The sequence below is a fragment of the Onychostoma macrolepis genome, chromosome 22 (assembly GCF_012432095.1).
Source record: "Onychostoma macrolepis isolate SWU-2019 chromosome 22, ASM1243209v1, whole genome shotgun sequence".
Classification (NCBI taxonomy): Eukaryota; Metazoa; Chordata; class Actinopteri; order Cypriniformes; family Cyprinidae; genus Onychostoma; species Onychostoma macrolepis.
In genome coordinates this window covers 38,360,786-38,384,459 of record NC_081176.1, presented here as the reverse complement: position 1 = coordinate 38,384,459, position 23,674 = coordinate 38,360,786, and the positions used below count along the sequence as shown (strand labels likewise).

At 38.3% G+C, this 23,674-nt stretch overlaps 1 protein-coding gene across 1 annotated transcript in view; it reads right to left on the bottom strand.

The window, feature by feature from the left end:
- Positions 1 to 12,849: 12,849 nt before the first annotated feature.
- The window catches only part of LOC131531098 (transmembrane and immunoglobulin domain-containing protein 1-like), an 11,576-nt gene continuing 751 nt past the window's right edge, over positions 12,850 to 23,674 (bottom strand). The window contains exons 2-4 of the mRNA XM_058761644.1: positions 16,794 to 16,955; positions 16,204 to 16,506; positions 12,850 to 13,084 (exon numbers count right to left, since the gene is read on the bottom strand). Coding sequence (XP_058617627.1) covers positions 12,957 to 13,084; positions 16,204 to 16,506; positions 16,794 to 16,955 — 593 coding nt within the window. The 3' untranslated portion in view covers positions 12,850 to 12,956. The remainder of the gene's footprint in view (positions 13,085 to 16,203; positions 16,507 to 16,793; positions 16,956 to 23,674) is intronic.

Sequence of the window (23,674 nt, the reverse complement as noted above, 5' to 3'; positions counted from 1 at the left end):
CTGTATTTTTACAGTACAATTGTAATTATTGATTTACAGTACTCTTGTAAATTTACAGTCTTACTGGCAACCAAAATTGCCAATAAGTTACTGTAAATTTTACAGCAATTTTTTACAGTGCACTTGTCCCGGGTAAGCGGACAAGCGTTGATGCCGAGGGACATTCTAAAACGCTTAACGTGAAAAACGCTTAACGTGGCTTAACGTACCTAAACATCGACCAGGGAACCCCAAATTGCTGTCAAACCTTACTTGTAATAAACACTAACTACTGTCAAAAGAACGAGCCCTTATTCCACAGATAAAGTGAATAATTTCACGTTAAGCGTTCTCCACCAAGTCCATTATAAGGAAACAGCTTAACGTGATATTATTCACTTTATACGATGAATAAGAGCTCTTTTTTTGACAGCAGAAAGTGTTTATTATAAGTACAATTTGACAGAAGTTTGTTTTCCCCCGGTCATTGTTAAGGTAGCCTATACCTTACGTTAAGCTGTTTCCTCATAGACTTCTATGGTGGAGAACGCTTAACATGAAGTTATTCACTTTATACGCTGAAAAAGAGCTTCTTTTGACAGCAGAAAGTGTTTATCATAAGTAAAATTTGACAGAAATTTGGTTTTCCCCGGTCGTTGTTAAGGTACGTTAAGCCACGTTAAGCTGTTTCCTTATAATGGACTTCTATGGGGGAGAAAACGCTTAACGTGATATTATTCACTTTATCTGTGGAATACGGGCTCGTTCTTTTGACAGTAGTTAGTGTTTATTACAAGTAAGGTTTGACAGAAATTTGGGGTTCCCTGGTCGATGTTTAGGTACGTTAAGCCACGTTAAGCGTTTTTCACGTTAAGCGTTTTAGAATGTCCCGATGCCGAGCCCTGCGATGTGTGTTTAGACTGCTTCAGTAGGCTAGGTCCAATCTTTACAACTCCTTTGTCTGTTGTATTGCGTCAGTGGAGTGGTACGTCAATTCTTCCTCGTTTTTTGTCCATTTAATTCATAATTAATGATATTATGCATTGCAATGAGGTTGATCTCATTCGTGCCCCCCTGAAAAAATGAAATGCTCGTCCGTGAATTTGTGTCTGGCGCCGGGTCTGGCTCATCCTGCCCTTTTGTGGGGTGCAGAGGATGGTAACATTGTCCCTGTACCTAGGCCTGCTATTGACACTGCTGGGCAATCTAAGCAAGGTATGCATTGTATGAAATCTAATTCAGATCACAAAGTGTTGAGACACTGTTTAGAAAATCCATATTTTTAAATAAAAATCTTTACATGTAAAAGTCAGACATTGTGGCTTGATGTCTTTTAATTAATGTTCATTTTTCATGACCAAAATAACATTTATTCACAAAGAGTTCATTCAGATGTCAGACCGATTTTTCACCACATTACAATAACAGAACAATAAAAACACTAATTTTAAATGCTTATTATAATTATGTGAATCAGTGCTTCTAAACCAAAGTGACAGCATTCCAGTCGAGAACACTATCCACTCCCCCAAATCACTTGGTGGGTCGGTTAACACAACATACGTTATAATTCGTCAATTCGTCTATGCTTCTCTGTCGAAGCTGTTTCAGAAAAATACCTGAAAATGATCACTAGGTGTCATCTTAGAGACGGGTGTCGAATTGCTTCAAAGCCTCTACACATTTGCTTCGACTGTTTCAGTGTTTCACGAAGCCTCGCTCTGCCTACGGAGCCCGGCACATCACCTGTAGGAGAAAAAAAAATACAATCTGTGGCGACGGTTTTGCAATCTGTCCCCTCAGTTTATAAACTGTACTCACGAATTCTTAAACTGTTCCCTTGGTTTAACAAATCGTGCCCACGAATTAATAAACCGTACCCACGAATTTCCAATCCGTGCGCTCAGATTTTGTAAACCGTACCTTCGGTTTTTGAATCCAATATAGGATAACAGTGGAGGAGCTAATCTTAGAAAGATGAATTCCTGATATAGAACACTAGATGGTGCCCTATAGTATAGTATGCATACTCATCCTTCTAGTAGTCAAATGCATTTATCATTTCATTTCTGAGGTTGTTTACATCTTTCTTTAGATCCCAGCACATGTAGGAAGGCAATGTGGTCTTTGAGGAACTTTTCGAAGCTTTGAATCAGTTGCTTCAAATGATTCACAGTTTCGAAGAGCTGGAAACACCACACGTTGTTGAAGCCTGCTGATCAAAACGGTGTAAATGCAACAAAAACTACTGAAACCAACACAGCTGATGTTTAGAGAGACATGCATATGCTATAGAATATCATTATTAATATTTCGCATACACATAAGATAGGCCTATTTTCATATTTTACAGTAATATAACGGCTTGATCTGACAGAATTATTATTATTTTTTGCATCAGCATTTATAAATTCAGTAGTTTATTTCAGAAGAAAAACAAGGAAGTTAATTTGCGTAAGTGCTTTCAACTGTATGCTGTTCACTCACTTGCTCCCTCCCCTCCCCACACACACCATTCACACGCTAACACACAATAACTACAAATATCCAATCATAAATTGTTTGTCTGAAACCCCATTTCTTTCCAGAGCTAAAGAAATCCAACCACAGCAGGTTTCAGTTTGACTTATTAATGGAGCTGATCATGCATTCATTAAACGTTCATTTCACTGCAACAAAAACATCAAAATCATCTGTTTGCTGATCATATTTGTGACAAAATCTTCATTCTGCAGACTGCATTATTGAAGTTGTTTGTGTAGTGTTATTTTGAATTTACACCCTCAGAATAATGGGCATCATCTTGCTAAATAAAAACATTAAGGTAATATGGCTTTAGAACACACACTGTACAAAATGAATCATGGGTCTTGTCATTTTCATTAAAAAAAATAAGGTGATAATTAAAAATAGCGTGTATATTTCATTAAAGAAATTGTGGTTCAGTGTTGTATACTGTAGTCAAGTCACCTTTATTTATATAACGCTTTTAACAATACAGATTGTGTCAAAGCAACTTTCCATTATCAAAATAGGAAAATAGTGTGTCAATAATGTAAAATGACAAGATTAAACACTCAATTTTCAGTTAAAGGCATTTCATCATTGTGATGGCATCGTCCAGCTCAGTTCAGTTCTAATAGTATCTGTGCAATCAAATCGGCGATAATCGCTGGAAATGAAGTGTCCTCAACTAAGCAAACCAGAGGCGACAGCGGCAAGGAACCACAACTCCATCGGTGACAGAATGGAAAGTAGAAAATATTGAGGACTTTTTACTAATAAAACCAAGAGATGTATTTTCCTCATTTTTTAAAGGAAACTTAAGCAGTTGTGAGGCTTAAATTGAGGACCTGATTAAACAAAAAAATAAATAAATTAAGGAAAGAAGGCTACCTTTATTTTAAGAGAATTAGCTCAGTTTTGCAGTTTTATTTTAGAGGTGATTGTTAACTACCTCAGACAAAGGGGTGTCAGAACTTAATTAACATACAGACCACATCTGTAATAACAGGAGCAACTTCATTTACATTAAGGGTAGTAAACTGTAAGTATAAAAGTTTTGAGCTTAGGATGTTCGGGGTTCATTCCTACTCCATTGAACCCAAGGTACTACATGCACTTTGTCACTGCTATGCTGCAATAAACATCTTCATCAAGATCTTCAACGTCCTCATCACTTTCTTACAATAGGCTATTTTTTCCCCACTAATCATAACCATCAGCAGCTGGTACAGACAAAATAAGTAAACATTCGTAATCAAGTAAACAAATTGTAATTGACATTATGTATATATAAACGGATGCCAATTAAATGAAATATTAATGAATATTGCACGTTTTGGCCACCAGATGGCCCCAGCGTACATCATATATTCACTTTGGATGAAAGCATCTGAAAATGCATAAATGTAAATCATTATTATAGATTAACAAATCATAGTATTTCTATCTGATCTGTTTTTGTTTTGTTTTCTTCTTCCAATGATGCAAGAAGCAATCGCATTATATACATTAGCTGCCAGAAGGAGATCTATTACATATATCATATCATACACACATTTCTATCACACACCTTAATTTTCTATTAATATAGATTATTAAACTAATCTTTCTAAAATCTTCTAAATTGACAGGCATATGAAATATTGCCATTTACATTGTCTATGTGGTTTTTAAAATATGCTGTTTTATGTTTTTATTATGACACCCCTCTAATTAGAATATAGGCAAATATATATATATATATATATATATATATATATATATATATATAATGATTTGTAGATCTTTCATCTTTTCAGTATGTAATATTCAGTTTCCATTAAAAATCATGACAAGTATTTTTACTTTTGTATTTGTGGGGTTGCTGCATATAGTAATGTAACTAAGTAAAAAAATAGCAATATTAAGGGGGGAAATGAAAACAAAGGAATGTAAAATGGATGGAATTTTAAAAATGAAATATTAAAGAAAATTTACGTTTACATTTAGTCATTTAGCAGATGTATTTATCCAAAGCAACTTACAAAAGAGGACAACAGAAGCAATCAAAACCAACAAAAGAGCAACAATATGCAATTGCTATGACAAGTCTCGGTTAGAAAACAGATAGAATAAAAAAGATAGAATAAAAAAAAGAATATAGAAAACTAGTGTTAGAGATTTTGTTTGTTTTGTTTGTAAACTCATATATGTTCGCCATATATGAGTTTGATTTTGTTTGATTTTGTTTGTAAACTCATATGTTCGCCAAAGACTTTTGGATATCGGCAACGCATACAAAGACCAACTCTCGCCGGCGGCAACTGAGAAGCTACGAGGCCTCTGTTTACTGCTGAAGCCGGACCTCGAGACCGCGGCCTCGCCTACTGTCGCTACCCGCACAAGGCGGCGTCGCAAGCGGTGTGAGAGAGGACGGAAGCGCGGTAAGCGCGGAGGTATACGAGCTAGGCTGAGGGAAAACCCCACAAGACCGGCTCTTCCAACACTCATGCTCTCAAACGTTCGCTCTCTGGAAAACAAACTGGACTTAATTCAACTCAGTCGATCTACACAGCATGAGACAAGGGATTGTTGTGTGTTTGTTTTCACTGAAACATGGCTGAACGACAACATCCCGGACTCCGCCATTCAGCTGCACGGACTAACTTGCTACCGCGCGGACAGAGATTCATCACTGTCTGGTAAGACTCGCGGCGGTGGCTTGTGTGTGTACGTCAACAAAGAATGGTGTAACAATGCTGGGGTAGTGACAAAACACTGTTCATCGCTGGTGGAGTTTATGTTTGTGAAGTGTCGACCGTTCTATCTGCCGCGGGAGTTCACGGCCATTGTTATTGCCGCGGTATACATTCCCCCCGTGTGCAAACGCAAAGGACGCGCTTCGCGAGCTGTACAGTAGGGGTGTGCGATACTGCAAAATTTGGTATCGATCCGATACCAAGTAAATACAGGGCCAGTATCGCCGATATTGATACCGATACCGATACTTTTACTTTTCAAAGCATGCACTTGAACCTACATGTACTTTCCTGTAGGGGAGAGCAGTGTGTCATGATTTATGAGGTGAATGCATCATTAATATGCTAAATCAGAATTAATTTCAATTAATACTAAAAGATTTTGTAATGTTTGCTCTCAAAGCATAATTAAATGTGTATGTTATAACCCAGGACAGATTTTAAACACTTAAGCCAAATATATATATATTTTATTATTATTATTACTGTAATGAACTGAATTTGCAAACACAAAATTTGAACAATTTTTACTAAAGAACAATGAATCTTTTAAACTTACATTTTCCTTTCCTTTAGTCTGGGGGTTTTGTTTAGAAACAATAATATAATAACAAAACAACTGATATTTTAGCACTTCTCTGTCTTTAAATAAATAAATTTAAAACACATATACGTTTCAAATATATTTTAAATAAACAAAGTGCACAAAATTATTACTGGAGAACAAATATTTTAAAACTTTTTCCAGTTTTTATCTGTTTTGTTTCAAAACAACAAAATAAAATGTGTCCCTTTCATTAGACACATCTGCCTCATTTTATAAACAAAGTGCAAACAATTGCTTGTAAAAAAATAAGTAAATAAAGTGCAAATAACTAAAGCACAAACTACTACTGCCTCTGATTCTCAGCCCCAACGCCCTCCTATGTCCAAGGAAATATTCCCCGCAGCCCCCTTTTAAACTTTGACACCCTGTTAAGACTTAGAGGTTTCTGTTCAAAAACAATAACATGTTTACATGTTTCCCTTTAATTGCATTTCTTCTCTGGCTTACTAACTCTCCTGCCTTGAGAAAATCCTTTCTGCAGGTACAGATGATGCAATGACGCCCAGGTGTTTCTTGGCTATCTTGCTAAGAGACGGGAACATTGGCTCATTCTTTTTCCACCAAAGTAGTGGGTCTTGATCCCGTGGAATTGGCTTCTCTTCTGAGTACCTTCACATTTCAATAAAGGCGTCAGTGCCAGTTGTCCGATGCTGCTGGGAAGCAAGGACTTGAGAGTCAAAGTCTGTCCATATCCCACCTTTTGCAGCTGCCCTGCAGGGGAGCTCGAGGTATTTGCAATAGTCATTGCTGAGGCAGAGCTTGTGGCCAAGCTTGAGCTTGGTTCAGGAGCAGACTCTGAGCTGAGGTCTGAGGTCTGGTTCATTGACTGAATTTCAGTGATGAGTCGCCCTTTCACAGGTTCAATATTTGCCGTGTCGCGGAACCCAATGTTTTTAAATCTTATGTCCAGGTAGGTACTGACAGCAAGACCGTAAAGGTTTCAATACCTCTGAAACGACGTTGGCATTGTGCTGACAGCTCAGCAGCTAGCTTGCTACCTTGGCACTGATGTGTTGCAGTTGATCTCAGAAGTAGTGACACCAGGGAATCACTTTTGAAACTGAAACATGTTTTTCAGTTGATATCTCTCTTGTTACTTCCTCAAATGGTCTCAGGGCATCAATGGACAGACTGATCATTGACCAGTCTTCCTCACTTAAGCACAGTGAGGTCTTTCCAAGAAGACAGAGGACTGTGGTAACAGCTTCCTTCTGCTCAAATAATCTCTCGAACATATGAAACACAGAGTTCCACCTTGTTTCAACTGATTGTATCAGTTTGTGTTCTGGCGACTTCAGTTGTTTCTGAACTTCTTTGAGCCTCTCTGCCGCTCTTGTGCTGTGGTGAAAGAAAGCTACAATAGCACTGCACCTCTGCTGGATGTCAAGAAGATCAGGGAGAGCTTTAATGGAGTCTTTACTACCAAATTTAGTGTGTGTGCAAAACATGGATAATGTGCCCAACCTGCTTTGCACAGCAGCAACCATATTGGCACCATTGTCTGTTATTACAGCCTGAACTTTGTCTGTGATGCCCCATTCATCAGTGATTCTTTTAATTGTGTGCAAATGTTGTCAGCGCTGTGTTGTCCTGAAAAACTACAGGTTTCTAGGACATAGGCTTGCATTGCCAGTTCTCATCAATAATATGGCATGATACAGTTAAATAAGCCTCTGTGGCTCTTGATGTCCACATGTCTGTTGTAAGTACAGCACTGTTTGCACCATCTAGAGATTTTTCACTTTCGAATGGCACTCTTCATACATTGCTGGTATTTTCCTTCCATCAAATTTTTCCTACTTGGAATCCTGTAACGTGGATCGAGTGTCCTGACAAAATTCCTAAAACCCTCATCTTGACCACAGAGAGAGGTTGCAGGTCCTTTGCAATCATTTCAGCAAGGCTCCTTGTAATATCCATAGCTCTTGGGGAACCACCTAGGTGAAATAGCAAAATAATTAAGTCTAGCTTAAAGACTATCTTGCCTATGTAGCCAAAATATAAATCCTATAGGCGGATCTTTTGTGACGTCATTGTTTACGTTTGTCGCGTTGCATCATGGGAATCGTGTGGCAGGAAACACCGCTAGATACCTGTAATTTGATTGTTTTGCACGTTTGGATGAGGATTTAGAGAAGAGGATGGTTCACTCTTGCTGTGTGGTCGATTGTATGCGGCTCGTTGGGGCCTGATAAAAGTTTTTAATTCCCTCCGAAAGGATCGCGAAAAACGAAAGAAATGGTTGCGTGCAATTAGGCGATTGAACCTGGACGCTCCGAAGAAAGCCTGGATTCCTGCAGCTTCTGATCGAGTTTGTGAGGCTCATTTTGTTCATGGTAAGTCTTAGTGACTATGTATTTATAGAAGATTGAAAAAAATAAAACTGAGTCAAATCAACCGAGTCATATGTTTTCGCGTTCTGATTCAGGTGTCCCAAACCGCGATCCACAGCACCCAGACTATGTTCCTCACATCAAAATGGTCTATTTCACCATAGTACAGATGCCATTGAAAGTCTCACACTGAACACAACTGAATTGGTACAACAGTCACTACATTTTCAATAAATAAGTAAGAACACTGATCAATGAAGACTTACCCGGCTTTGCAGTCGCAGTGAGCAGTGATTATTTCGCCGTTCTCTTTGGCGATCACCCACGGGAGATGCGAATCACGCTGTGACTCTGCTTGGCCAGGTCTAACCTCTGCTTTTAGCACGATCACTGCTTTCTGTTTGACAGAAAAGATCGGCCCTACTTTACGAGAAACAAAATAATCATAGGCCTCCAGACTTTTGAAAGCCTTTAATCTTTCATGAGTGAAGGGTCCAGGGGTTTCTATTAAATAAGAATAAATGTCTCCCCAGCAGATTGGTGGCCAAGACACCGGCGAGTCGGACCAACGTTTTTTGTCATCCCAGATCTCATATGGGCTTTGAATAACTTCAATTTTGTCACCAATACAAATTTTGAGCTTCTCTCCAAACCTCCTCCGGTCTTCAGATGTTAAAGTGCTTATATATTGTGGATTTCGCCCGCTAACTCTCTTGAAAGTGCTCGTCGCGTCTTTACAGCCCGCCATACTGTTTGTTTTGTTGCCAAACAACCACTCGCGCATGCGTACAAAGATGTCAACAAAGATCCTCCTATAGTGTCCCTTTCACAGTTAACACAAAAGGGATATTCAGCCATTTTCATATTACAGGTTTATGGTATATATTTATAAATTCCAGTAAAATAATTCATATAAATAGCAGGTTTCAATGTGCTGAATATAGTTTATATTTAATCAGTCTGCTGATTAAAGTAACAACTATGATAATTACTCTATTTATTTTTTTTTATTTTTTTTTTTATTTTTTTTTTACAAATTAGCATTAACTAATGCTGAATCTCCCATATAACTAAAATATTAATTTCATCACTATGGCTACCTGGATATTCATTGCCTCTCTGAAAAGACTCGGCCAGTGATCTCTGTCTCAGTGCTGGTACTGCTGGGGGTCTGTCTGAAGGATTTGCCTCCTCCTCTCTCCGTTTCTTTTGGAGCTCGGCATTCTCTTTTTCGTGTTGTTTTAAGTGTTTGTGTAAGTTGGTGGTGTTGCCACAGTAGCGGATAGACTTTCTACAAACATCGCAGTTTGCAATGTTTTCATTTACTGCTGTAAAATAGCTCCACACAGCGCTCCTCTTTCTGTCTGTCATCTCTCATTCAGAGCAGCCAAAAGTGCTTGTTTTGCGTGCTTGCTTGGCGCCGCTGAGTCACATGATGACAGGACAACTAAACACAGCAGAGCAGGGGAGGAGCAACGTGTGCGTAAGATGTGAAAGGAGCGGCGTTTTCAGAGACATGTCCGCTCTTTTATCGAACAGGAGCAACACTTTTGCGTAGATTAGAGATATTTAAACTAAAGTATCGATCTCGGCAGGCTAGTATCGATCCGATATCAATACCAACGTTGGTATCGATATTATCGATATTAGGATCGATCTGCCCACCCCTACTGTACAGCGCCATCAGCGAACAACAAACAAATAACCCCGACGGCTTTTTCATCATAGCCGGTGACTTCAACCACGCAAACTTAAAGACAGTTTTGCCAAAGTTCTACCAACATGTGAACTTTGCAACAAGGGGAAATAACACACTGGACTTTGTTTACACAACAGTTAAGAGCGCATACAAAGCCGAACCCCGCCCCCAACTCGGGTACTCGGACCACATCTCTGTTATGCTAATCCCAGCATACAGACCACTTCTGAAACTGGCCAAACCGGTTCACAAACAGATCAAGGTATGGCCAGACAATGCCACCTCAGCACTGCAGGACTGCTTCCAGGACACAGACTGGAACATGTTTAAAGCGGCGGCCACCTACAACAACCACACAGACCTGCAGGAGTACACTGAAACAGTGACTGCTTACATCCAAAAGTGCACTGATGATGTGACAGTCACCAAGACCATCACCACACGCGCCAACCAGAAGCCATGGATGACAGCAGAGGTTCGTGGGCTGCTAAAGTCCAGAGATGAAGCATTCAGATCAGGAGATAAAGCAGCCCTCAAAACAGCAAGAGCCAATCTGTCCCGCAGCATCAAAAATGCAAAACGGTCATATGCTCAAAAAATCAACAATCACTTCACAGACAGCAGTGACACATGGAGCCTGTGGCAAGCTATTCAGACCATCACAGACTACAAGCCCCCGCCACAGGCCTGTGATGATGACACATCCCTCCCAGATACACTCAACCACTTTTACTCACGGTTTGAAATGCAGAATGACACACCTGCACAAAAACTGCCCACACCTCCCAACGACCAGGCGCTCTGTCTGTCTCCAGCCGACGTAAGGAAGTCCCTATCTAGGATCAACCCACGCAAGGCTGCGGGTCCCGACAACATACCTGGCCGTGTACTGAAAGACTGTGCTGCACAGCTGACAGATGTCCTAACAGATATCTTCAACACCTCGCTGAGCCAGGCAGTCGTCCCCACATGTCTCAAATCCACAACAATCATACCGGTACCAAAGAAATCACCTGTGTCCTGTCTAAATGACTACCGTCCCATAGCACTGACTCAATCATAATGAAGTGCTTTGAGAGGTTAGTCATGCACAACATCAAAACCAGCCTCCCCAACACACTCGATCCGCTCCAGTTTGCATACCGTCCGAACCGCTCTACGGACGATGCAATTTCCTCCACCCTCCACCTGGCTCTTACCCACCTAGAAAATAAAGACTCTACGTTAGAATGCTGTTCATTGACTTCAGCTCAGCATTCAACACAATAATCCCACAACAGCTCATAAATAAACTAAACCTGCTGGGCCTTAACAATTCCCTCTGCAATTGGATCCTGGACTTTCTAACCGGAAGACCTCAGTCAGTCCGTGTCGGCCACAACACCTCGAGCACTACCACACTGAACACAGGTGCCCCACAAGGCTGTGTGCTCAGCCCGCTGCTCTTCACACTTCTGACCCACGACTGCACTGCCAAGTCCAGCTCCAACCACATCATCAAGTTCGCTGATGACACAACAGTGGTAGGTCTCATCAGCAACAACGATGAAACGCACTACAGAGAGGAAGTGGCACAGCTGGCTGAATGGTGTGGTGCTAACAACCTGTCCCTCAATGTGAGTAAGACAAAGGAGGTTGTGATGGACTTCAGAAGGAACTCCGGTGATCACCCCCCACTGACCATCGACAGCTCGACTGTGGAGAGAGTCAGCAGCACTAAATTCCTGGGGGTGCACATCACAGAGGATCTCACCTGGTCCACCAACACCATGTCACTCTCCAAGAAGGCACAACAGCGCCTACACTTTCTCCGCCGGCTGAAAAGAGCAAGTCTCCCTCCACCCATCCTCACCACTTTCTACAGGGGCACCATTGAGAGTGTGCTGACCAGCTGCATCACTGTCTGGTACGGGAACTGTACTGCAGCAGACCGCAAGACCCTCCAGCGGACAGTGAACACAGCTGCAAGGATCATCGGTGCCCCTCTCCCCTCCATCCTGGATATTTTCCTCACACGATGCTCCAGCAAAGCCAACAGTATCGTGAAGGACTCCACACATCCCTCCCACAGTCTCTTCCAGCTCCTACCATCAGGAAGACGGTACCGGAGCATCAAAGCCCGCTCTGCCAGACTGCTCAACAGCTTTTTCCCCCAGGCTGTGAGAGCCCTGACCATACAAACCCCCTACCTCCTGTAACATGTAACGTGCAATTCGAAGTGTGCTACACACAGGTGAGTGGGCCTGTACAAACCACCTGTAGTAGCACACTCTCCTCCTCTATGCGCACTAGTCACTTTTCACACACACTGCTGTGTGTACACAAATCCCACAAAAAGAACTCAGTAATATATGTATGTTTACATGCTCATGCACTACAAATCATCCTGCACTGTTCCCCAGCCAGCTGCTTGAACTCAATGTTTCTCCTTGCACATGTACAGTATTTATCTGAAGCATTCGTATAGTTTGTATAGTTTGTATTTTTTTAGTTTGTATAGGTACTTTTTATAGATAGTATATTTATAGTCAAATCTATCAGTAGGATAGTTGTGTATAGGTTTATATTGTTTTACTTCATTGCTGTATGCCTGTATTTATGTAGCACCGTGGTCCTGTGAGGCACGACATTTCGTTCCACTGTATGCCCCCGCATGTAGCGGAATGACAATAAAGCTCAACTTGACTTGACTTGACTTGTTTGTTTGTTTTTTTAAACAAGCAGTTAGAAAATGAATAGACAGTGCAAGTGATAGAGTGTCAAGTGTTTTTAATAAAAATAGAAAACAAATAAATAAAATAGAATTAGAATAGAGAGTGCTAGAATTAGAGGGTCAAATAAAGATGGAAGAGATGTGTTTTTAGCCGATTCTTGAAGATGGCTAAGGATTCAGCTGCTCGGATTGAGTTGGGCAGGTCATTCCATCAGGAGGGAACAGTTAATGAAAAAGTCAGTGAAAGTGATTATGTGCCTCTTTGGGATGAACAATAAAGAGACATTCACTTGATGGAGAGCAAAGCTTCGTTTTGAAATCACTAAACAATTGTATATGTCACAGTATATGTCACAATATCTTTGATCTGTTCTGTTTTCTTTTAAGCTCTTGTAGATCTGACGTCATTGACCAGAAGAACAACAGCAGCTGCAGCAGCCACGCCCATCAGAGCAGTGACGACCAATCGGATCACAGCTTCAGCAGAATCACAACAACTGATGTGAACTTCTGAAGACAAACAAACAAACAAACAAAAGTGGGGTTTAGATTTATGAATGGCTCATGGAACAAGTAATTAAGATGGTGTCTGCATCCTAAATCATTTTAAAGGGAAGATTATATGCTCTGATTCTTACCCACATGGACCTTGTAATAGAAATTTCAAATTTAATGTGTGTTATTGTTAATATTTATGGTTTTACAAAAACTAATTGATCAAGTGGAAGAACACGTGTTGAATTTACTAACCAAACACTCAAATTCTTTTTTGGAGGTAATTTCAATGTGGCTTTGGCAGATGGCCTCCAAAGACACCTGAAAAATCAAATCTTCACAGAATGATTTTCTTTAATTGACAGCTGGAGAGAAACTCATCTTTCTCAAACATATTTTACATGGTACAATAATTCTCTTTCAAACCAGTCTCATATCGATTTGTTGCTTATCTCTAGAAATTTAAATAATACAATTTCTGACATTATTCCATCACCACTTTCTGATCACAAATGTATCTCTATATTCATACTTTGTTCAGATACTGCTAATTTGCATAGAACTCCTATTAGAAATTGAGTTTTTTCTTATTAAGCAAATAAGGAAAACTGGGAGTAAATTTTTACAAACATTTAGCAGTAAATATAGGCGAAAAAGAAAAAAGAATGATGAAAGTTTAATAATGTGCAAAATTTCAGATCTTCTATTTAAATCAGTGTTATCTGATGCTAAAACTGAACTTGCCCATTATCAAAATATATTAGATGAGTTTTACAAATAAAAAGCTGAAGGAGCATTTGCTAAATCACAGAAAAGTTGGATGGAAGTAGGTGAGCAAACCCCCCCTCCTCTTCTTTTTTTTTTTTTTTTTTTTAGATTGAAAAGCAACAAATAAACAAAATCTGATTGGAAAGCTTATGATTGAGGACCAGAAAATCATTGCCAATTTTTGTGCCAAATTTTATAATGATTTATACACATCTAAATTTAACAAACATGCTCTTGATTTTTTGAATCATTATCTTCCATAAACAAATGAAATAATACTGATCAAGCTTTTTGTGACGCTCCCATTACTTTAAAAGAAACTGTAGAAGCAATTCAAGCTTTAAAATCAAATGAATTTCTTGGTACAGATGGTCTGACATCAGAATTATATCATATGTTCAGTAAAAATATAGCTCATTTCTTGTTAAGTGTTTATAAGAAAAGCATAAATAAATCTTTTCATTCCATCAGGAATGAAATTTTTTAAAAATAGCAGTTACTCCCCACTTAAAAATGCTTTATTTCCTGAGTCAATAGAGACCACTACAGGTAAAAAAAAGAGAGAAATTATGAAGTTAGATCTCATTTTATTAAACAATTTAATTTATTTGTCACTTGTAATTTTTTACTGAAAAAAAAAATAAATACAAATTATATAAAAATCTGAATTGGGAAATAAATATGGTCTTTTGGTCAAATATGGTAAAAAAAAAAAATCCTCACTAATAAAGTAAAAGTATCTTTCAAATTAATTAACAAATTTTACCCCGTTAAACATTTTATGAAGAAATATAAGACTAATATTCACACAAGATGTTCATGTTGCCAGTTTCACACAGAAACTGTCTTACATTTATTCTGGACTTATCAGAACTGACTGAACAGCTCTGGGAAAATATTGGCTCATTTATTATTCAGCAAGATGTATCCATAACTTTTGAAGACAATATTTTAGGACATTATGAATCTGTCTCCACTAAAAACAATGTTTGTGTTACGTGCCGCGTGTGTTTTTGTTTCTTTTTTCTTATTTCTATCAATCTGTTCTCTAGTCTGTCATCATTGCTCTTAGGTCTCTGCTGGTTGGAGGAGACGGCTGTCAATCATCATTAAGGGCGTCGTCTCTGCGGCCAATCCGAAGTCACCCTGCTGTTTAAAGATCTCCCGGCGTGTTACTCTGGGTGACTCAGTGTGTGTGTTCAGGTGTTTTGAGTTGGTTTGTTTTGGAGTTTTGTAGTATTTTTGGTTGTGGATGTGTGTGCGCTTTATACTTGTGGCTGTGTTATCGTGACTCTGAGTGGAGTGTCGATAAGGTTTACTGTTCTTTCTTTGATTGGGGAAATGAGGAACAGGTCAGCGTATTGCGCGCCCTAGGATACATTCCGCCCGCAGTTAACAAATGTTAGACACACTAGGTGAGAGGTGAGCGTCTCTTTTGTATTTTTGGTTTGTAGTTAGTGTAGTTTAGTTGTGGCGTCGCATACGCCGAAGATATCGAGTTTGTTTTCTACATTTTTCTTTGGTTAGTTAGGTTAAGAGGGTTTTGGGGACTCAGTTTAGAATATTTATGTTTTATTATTTTTGTTGATTTGACGCCTCCTTTGTTCCTCAGTTTTCCTAATTTAATGTATTCTTATTATTTTTGCTTTATATATTAGGCATTGTATATAGCTCACACATTGTTTAGTGGCTCAGGCTTAAAGAAATTAAAACATTTAATTGATTTCAAGCATTCTTCCTGCCCGGTTTTTCTATCATCTATATTCTCCCAGCAATGTTGAATCATAATGTTGCGTTCCAATCCCTAGATCTTTAAAGGTCGTAACAGTTTGTTTTGTGATAAACTTAATTAATTTTCTTAGAAAATTTTATATCCACAAATGTAAGTTTGCCAACAACAAACAACTTTTTCTTTTCTTTTCTTTTCTTTTTGAAAGAATTTAAAACTTATCTAAACACTGTTTTATTGTCAATAAATAAGAAAGCAAGTAGAACAATTTTAATTTGGGATGATTTTAATTTGTATACTGTAATTGATGGTTAAATGTCTTACCCTCATATTCTTATGTTTTGTCTTCTATCTTTTCCTACTTTTTCCCTGTTGCAATCTTTAAACAAATTGCTAATACTACTTTGTTTTCAGTTGACACGTTGTATTATGTACACTTAAAAAAAAAAAAAAAAATCAACTCCATAATCTTTTCTTGCATTAATAAACAAGTCTCGAATGTCATTTTGTGCTTCACAGAACATAAAAAAATAAATAAAAATAAAATCATAACCATTTAGAAATTTCTGGCACCTTAAGTTCTCTTGGTAAAATCAACAAATTAATTATTTGAATACATGCACATGCACTGCTGTACCTGAACATGTGTGACAGAGTTGACTGATGTCCAGGTGTCTGGTCTGGTTGCTGATGGGATTGTTGAGCACACAGCTGTAGGTGTTGTTATCCTGATATTCCACCTCCAGAGGTAGAGAGAGACTGATGCTGAGATCAGACACACTGATGCTGGACAATAAACTGTTTCCTTTGTACCAGGAGAGAGTCACATGACCCACATTCACCACTGAACACAACAATGAACATGATGATGATGATGATGATGATGATGATGAAGAACATTGTGAAGAGTTACTGCTGATGACAGGAACAGGCAGACTAGCTGAAAAAAATAGACAATTAAGTGTTTATTGCAGAATCTAGTCATTTTAATAATCAATAATCAAAATAATAGAAGTGTTAAGATACATCTAACAAGTTAAATAAAACCAATATTTAACTCACCGTAGACAGTGAGACTGAAGCTCTTGCTCACTCTGTTGGTCAGTAGTTGATAGAGTCCAGTGTGTTCAGTTCTGGTGTTTGTGATGATCAGAGATCCAGTTTGATCGTCCAGCTTCAGTCTGTCTCTGAATCTCTCGTCAAGAACATCATTATATACAGTCATACTGCCGGCCATTACATTGATTTGAGCTATTAAAGTGTTTTCAGCTCCAAACCTCCACAGAATCAGATCATCATCCATCATTTCAGTAAAACCAGAGTCTAGAGCGACTGAATCTCCCTCCAGCACTGACACTGACTCCACTGCATCTGTATCAGCAAACACACCTGAAGAACACAGTCACAAATTAAAGGTCTCAAGTAATTTTGTTGATTTTCTTCAATAGACCAGTTTTGTAAATGTAAATGTAAGAACAGCAGCACAGGCATAAAAGTAGCCTGGGATTAATAGTTTCTGACATGCTATTTTTAGTTAGCTGGCACTGTTAGTTCAATACAGGTGGGTCTGTGGGTGGGGCCACAGGGGCATTTATCCCATCCTACATCTGATTGGTCCCTTCTGTGCCTCTGGAATATTAAGGCCTGGTTTCACAGACAGGTGTTAGACTAAACCAGAATTAGGCCATAGTTAGATTTTTTATCATTTGAATAATTGGAATCATTTGGAATTTCTCATTTTGTTATATTTATTAAATATCTAACTTTAATGTGGATAATTCTGATGGTTTTTGTCAGTACCTTTACAGTGTAAAAAAAAAAATTTTTTTTTAAAAATCACCAAGTAATGATGGCATTAGAGTTGCATTTTAGAAGCTCTTTTCTGATATTTTTCACCTTTCCTTTAAAAAAAAAAAAAAAAAAAGAAAGAAAAGCTTACCAACAAATCCAGGCATGGTTGCCATGTCCCAGAAAAATGTCCAGCCCAAAGCTTACTTAAAACCAACCCAAAGGAATGAAAACTAGCCCAATTTTCCCCAACGTGCTTTAAAATAAACATTTTGATTTTTATTTATTTTATGTTTTGAATTTTAACTTGTTTATATGTAGTATGTGCATTGTTTAATTATTTTTAATCTGTATTTTATTTTTTATTTTACTTTTTCTTTCATTTTAATTTTCAGCTCAGATACTACAATAAATATTATGAAAATATTTGTGCTATGTCATACAGTATCAATATTATGAAATAGTAATTTACCATTAATATGGAAGGAAATGTTTTCCACATGTTTGTTAGACCTTGAGAAATGTAAACATAACTTTTTTCCTTTTTTTCTTCTACCATAAACTCTTTTAATCACCTTCTAATTTTGGGGCCCATTAAATCCATTTTATCCCCCATTTTATATCATTTTATTCATTTTCATTTTTCATGTCTAATGAAATGAATTAATAAACTTTAACAATTCAATCAATCTTTTAAAATGTAATCATGTATAATTTAATATACTGCGCCATTCATGTAAACAGAGACACGCAGAACACACAGACTTATAAGCAACATGCTTTGACTGTTCTCGTGTTTATTTCTACTGTGTGAAAGCTTTAAATCTGCTGTGCCTGAAATGATGTGACATCTGTCTTTCTGTACTTAGGTTGCCAGGTATTCATTCCACGTATAATACACATTAGTAAAATTATCTATTTTTCATTTTTATTTTTCTGTAGGTAACAGGTCCGTGTACTTTTGCGTCCATTCGTTTTTCGTTTTTTAACCCAGACCAAAAAAAAAAAAAATGAAAAAAGAACGGTTATTGTATTTTTAAATGCTATGCTGAAAATCATAACTGAAATTAGAACCGTACAAAATGTTACCCGAAAAAGTAAAATATTGACTTCTTTGCAGATTTTTTTACGTCTAGAGCGCTTACCAGGTCGAGAAAATATGATCATATTACCCCAATTGTACAGTGTCTACACTGGCTACCTATTAAGTTCCGTGTCAGTTACAAAATATTATTACTTGCCTATAAGGCCCTAAATGGTTTAGGTCCTGCATACCTAACTAGTCTTCTACCACACTACAATCCAACCCGCTCCCTCAGGTCACAAAACTCTGGACTTTTGGTAGTACCTAGGATAGCAAAGTCCATTAAAGGAGGTAGAGCTTTTTCACAGTTGGCTCCCAAACTCTGGAATAGCCTTCCTGATAACGTTCGGGGTTCAGACACACTCTCTCTGTTTAAATCTAGATTAAAGACACATCTATTTAGCCAAGCATTCACATAATGCATCATATGATCTTGTACTGCAGTTATATCTGATCAAACGCACATTATTATTTAGCTTGGGCTGAACAAATAATTTTTGCTTGGATGGAACAGCAGCTATGCTAATTATGTCTCTATTTGTTTCTCTGTTTCTGCCACGGGTAACTAGGAATTACAGAAGCTTCAGTCTGGATCCAACCCTTAAATGATCTGAGATGACCAAACACCTGAGAAGAGATGATGTCAACCCCTCAGAGGACCTCAGAGGATGCCAACCCTCAGACAACATACAGAATTACCTAATTTTGCCATAAGTTAAATATATTAAGTTTCTACAATATATAAATATATTTTAGAAACTTAATTTCCTGTAAAGCTGCTTTGCAATGATTTGTATCGTAAAAAGCACTATACAAATAAACTTGAATTGAATTGAATTGAATAAAAATACAGTCCCTCATTCGGCCCCTTTAGTGCCTGATTATGGGACGCCAAACATGCCAAGCCAAGCACAACCTAAATGAACACAGCCATTTAATATTCATCTTGCAGAGCAGATTGTTTTCAAGAGTGCTGTGTAAACTAGTGGGAAGCACGATACCACCCATTCACATAACCCTCTGAATTCTCTATTTGAATTGTAAGCAAAACAACCTAAATGGTGAGCGAGTGGTTTACATTAAGAATACGATCATAACTTACCAAACAGATGCCACAAGCAGAGCAAAATAAACAGGTGAACCATTGTCAAACAATAGTGCTTGAAATGTGAACACTGGTAAACCAACATGTGAGTCTTAGACTGTGATATTAATAGTGTTGCGTGTGAATTCTTCCCCACAAGATTTGATCACCACCCATCAAATGCACTATTCGTGCACGTGTTGGTTGAATATGCTCATCTACCTTCTATTAAGTGTTACATTGTTCTTATTTTATCCTTTAACACAAATTGTACGTTTTAAGTTCTATATCACTTTCAATTATTAAATTGACCTTTGTCACTCTTGTCTGTGGTCTGTGAGTTCAGTTCATTCCATTTATTAGTCATAGTTTCTGATCTGGTTTATTTTCTGTTCACCTGTTTATAGCTTAGTTCCTGTGTATTAATACCACGTTTGGTTCAGTTCTTGGTCCGTTATCATTAGTGTGTAGGTTGGTTTGTGTTGTGGTCCAGAGAGTTTTTGTTTTTTATCTGCAACTGAAATATCTCCTTTGCCTGCAAGTCAAGTCACCTTTATTTATATAGCGCTTTTACAATACAGATTGTGTCAAAGCACTTAACAGTATCAAATTGGAGGATAGAGTGTTAGTAATGTATAATGATAAGATTAAACACTCAATTTTCAGTTAAAGGCATTTCATTATTGAATTCAGAGATGTCATTGTCTAGCTCAGTTTAGTTTAAATAGTATCTGTGCAATCAAATCGGCGATAATCGCTAGAAATTAAGTGTCCCCAACTGAGCAAGCCAGAGGCGACAGCGGCAAGGAACCAAAACTCCTCTGAGACATAATGGAGAAAAAAACCTTGGGAGAAACCAGGCTCAGTCGGGGGGCCAGTTCTCCTCTGACCAGACGAAACTCGCAGTTCAAAAGTTTCTATTTCTATTTTAATTTTGTTGCAATTTCTAACAATAGTAGTATTATGTAGTTAGGTATTTTATTATATTTTAGTTATTTTGTTATTTTTGGTTGATATATCTGGGGATATATCTCTGGGGGTCATCCGGCGTCCTGGTCTCCGCCGACGATCAGGGCCGCAGACGTCACCTCCCGGCGCCGACCCACCATCTGATCGGACACGGACCGAGAAACAGACTAGGAAAAAAAACAGACAAACATTAGCGCAGATGCCATTCAACTTACGATGTAACGAGTACATCGTGTGTTATGGGGAGTGTTCCCGGTTCCGGTTGATCTAATTAATGCAGCCTAACAATCCTTTAACGGATTTGAATAATAGAAGCGTATTAATGTGTTATGTGTAAGCCAGGCTAAAGAGATGGGTCTTTAATCTAGATTTAAACTGACAGAGTGTGTCTGCCTCCCGAACAGTGTTAGGTAGACTGTTCCAGAGTTTGGGTGCTAAATAGGAAAAGGATCTGCCGCCCGCAGTCGATTTTGATATTCTAGGTATTATCAAACGGCCAGAGTTTTGAGAACGCAGCGGACGTGGAGGACTATAATGCGATAAGAGCTCGCTCAAGTACTGAGGAGCTAAACCATTCAGGGCTTTATAAGTAATTAACAAGATTTTAAAATCTATCCGATGCTTGATAGGGAGCCAGTGCAGTGTTGACAGAACCGGCTAATATGGTCATATTTCCTGGTTCTAGTAAGGACTCTAGCTGCTGCATTTTGGACCAACTGTAGTTTGTTGATCAAGCGTGCAGAACAACCACCCAATAAAGCATTACAATAGTCTAACCTTGAGGTCATAAACGCATGAATTAACATTTCTGCATTTGACGTTGAGAGCATTGGTCGCAATTTAGATATGCTTTTGAGATGAAAAATGCAGTTTTACAGATGCTAGAAACATGGCTTTCAAATGACAGATTGCTATCGAACAGCACACCTAGGTTCCTGACTGATGAAGAAGAATTGACAGAGCAGCCGTCAAGTGTTAGATAATGTTCTAGGTTATTACATGTGGGGTTTTAGGTCCGATAATTAACACCTCTGTTTTTTCAGAATTTAGCAGTAAAAATTACTCGTCATCCAGTTTTTATATCGACTATGCATTCCGTTAGTTTCTCAATTTGGTGTGTTTCACCGGCCGCGAAGAAATATAGAGCTGAGTATCATCAGCATAACAGTGAAAGCTAACACCATGTCTCCTGATAATATCTCCCAAGGGTAACATATAGAGCGTGAAAAGTAACGGCCCTAGTACTGAGCCTTGAGGTACTCCATACTGCACTTGTGATCGATATGATACCTCTTCATTCACTGCTACGAACTGATGGCGGTCAGATAAGTACGATTTGAACCATGCTAAGGCACTTCCACTAATGCCAACAAAGTTTTGTAGTCTATTCAAAAGAATGTTGTGGTCGATAGTGTCGACGCAGCGCTAAGATCCAGTAGAACTAATAAAGAGATACAACCACAATCAGATGATAGAAGCAGGTCATTTGTAACTCTAATGAGAGCAGTCTCAGTACTATGATACGATCTAAATCCTGACTGGAATTCCTCACAGATATCATTTTCTCTAGGAAGGAATATAATTGTGAGGATACTACCTTTTCTAGTATCTTTGACAGAAAAGGGAGATTTGAGATCGGTCTGTAATTAACTAGATCTTTGGGGTCAAGTTGTGGTTTTTTAATGAGAGGCTTAATAACAGCCAATTTGAAGGTTTTGGGGACATATCCTAATGACAATGATGAATTAATAATAGCCAAAAGAGGATCTATGACTTCTGGAAGCAGCTCTTTTAGTAGTTTAGATGGAATCGGGTCTAACATACATGTTGTTGGTTTAGATGATTTAACAAGTTTATACAATTCTTCCTCTCCTACAGTAGAGAATGAGTGGAATTGTTCCTCAGGGGATCTATAGTGCGCTATCTGATGCGATACTGTAGTTGACGGCTGCAGGGATACAATTTTATCTCTGATAGTATCGATCTTGGAAGTGAAGTAGTTCATAAAGTCATTACTGCTATGCTCTTGGGAAATGCCAACACCTGTTGATGCTTGATTTTTCGTTAATTTAGTTACTGTATTGAATAAATACCGAGGGTTATGTTTGTTTTCTTCTAGAAGAGACGAAAAGTAATCAGATCTAGCAGTTTTTAATGCTTTTCTGTAGGATAGGGTACTTTCCCGCCAAGCTAAACGAAATACCTCTAATTTAGTTTTCCTCCAGCTGCGCTCCATTTTCCGGGCTGCTCTCTTTAGGGCGCGAGTGTGCTCATTATACCACGGTGTTGGACTCTTATCCTTAATCTTCCTTAAGCGTAAAGGAGCAACCGCATCTAAAGTGCTAGAAAAGAGAGAGTCCATAGTTCCTGTTACATCATCAAGTTGTTCTGAGCTATTGGATATGCTGAGGAACTGAGATAAGTCAGGAAGATTATTTATAAAGCAGTCTTTTGTGGTAGAGGTAATGGTTCTACCATATTTGTAACAAGAAGTTGGCTTTACAGCTTTAGCTATATGGAATATACAGGAGACTAGATAATGATCTGAGATATCATCGCTCTGCTGCAAAATTTCAACGCCACTGACATCAATTCCATGTGACAGTATTAAATCTAGAGTATGATTTCGACAATGAGTAGGTCCTGACACGTGTTGTTTAACACCAATTGAGTTTAGAATGTCTATAAATGCTGATCCCAACGAATCTCTTTCATTATCAACATGGATATTAAAATCACCAACGATTAGGACTTTATCTGCAGTCAGCACTAACTCCGATAGAAGATCAGAAAATTCTTTAATAAAGTCTGTATGGTGCCCTGGTGGCCTGTATACAGTAGCCAGTACAAACATCACAGGGATTTATCATTAACACTTGTTTCTTTGGATAACGTTATATGAAGCACCATTACTTCGAACGAATTATACTTGAAACCCAACCTCTGAGAGATACTGAAAATATTTCTATAAATTGTAGCAACACCTCCCCCTTTACCTTTTGGACGCGGTTCATGTTTGTAACAGTAATCTTGGGGTGTAGACTCGTTTAAAGTAATGTAATCATCTTGTTTTAGCCAGGTTTCTGTCAGACAAAGCACATCTAGTTTATGGTCAGTGAACATATCATTTACAAAAGTGCTTTTGAAGAAAGGGATCTAATATTTAATAAGCCAAGCTTTATC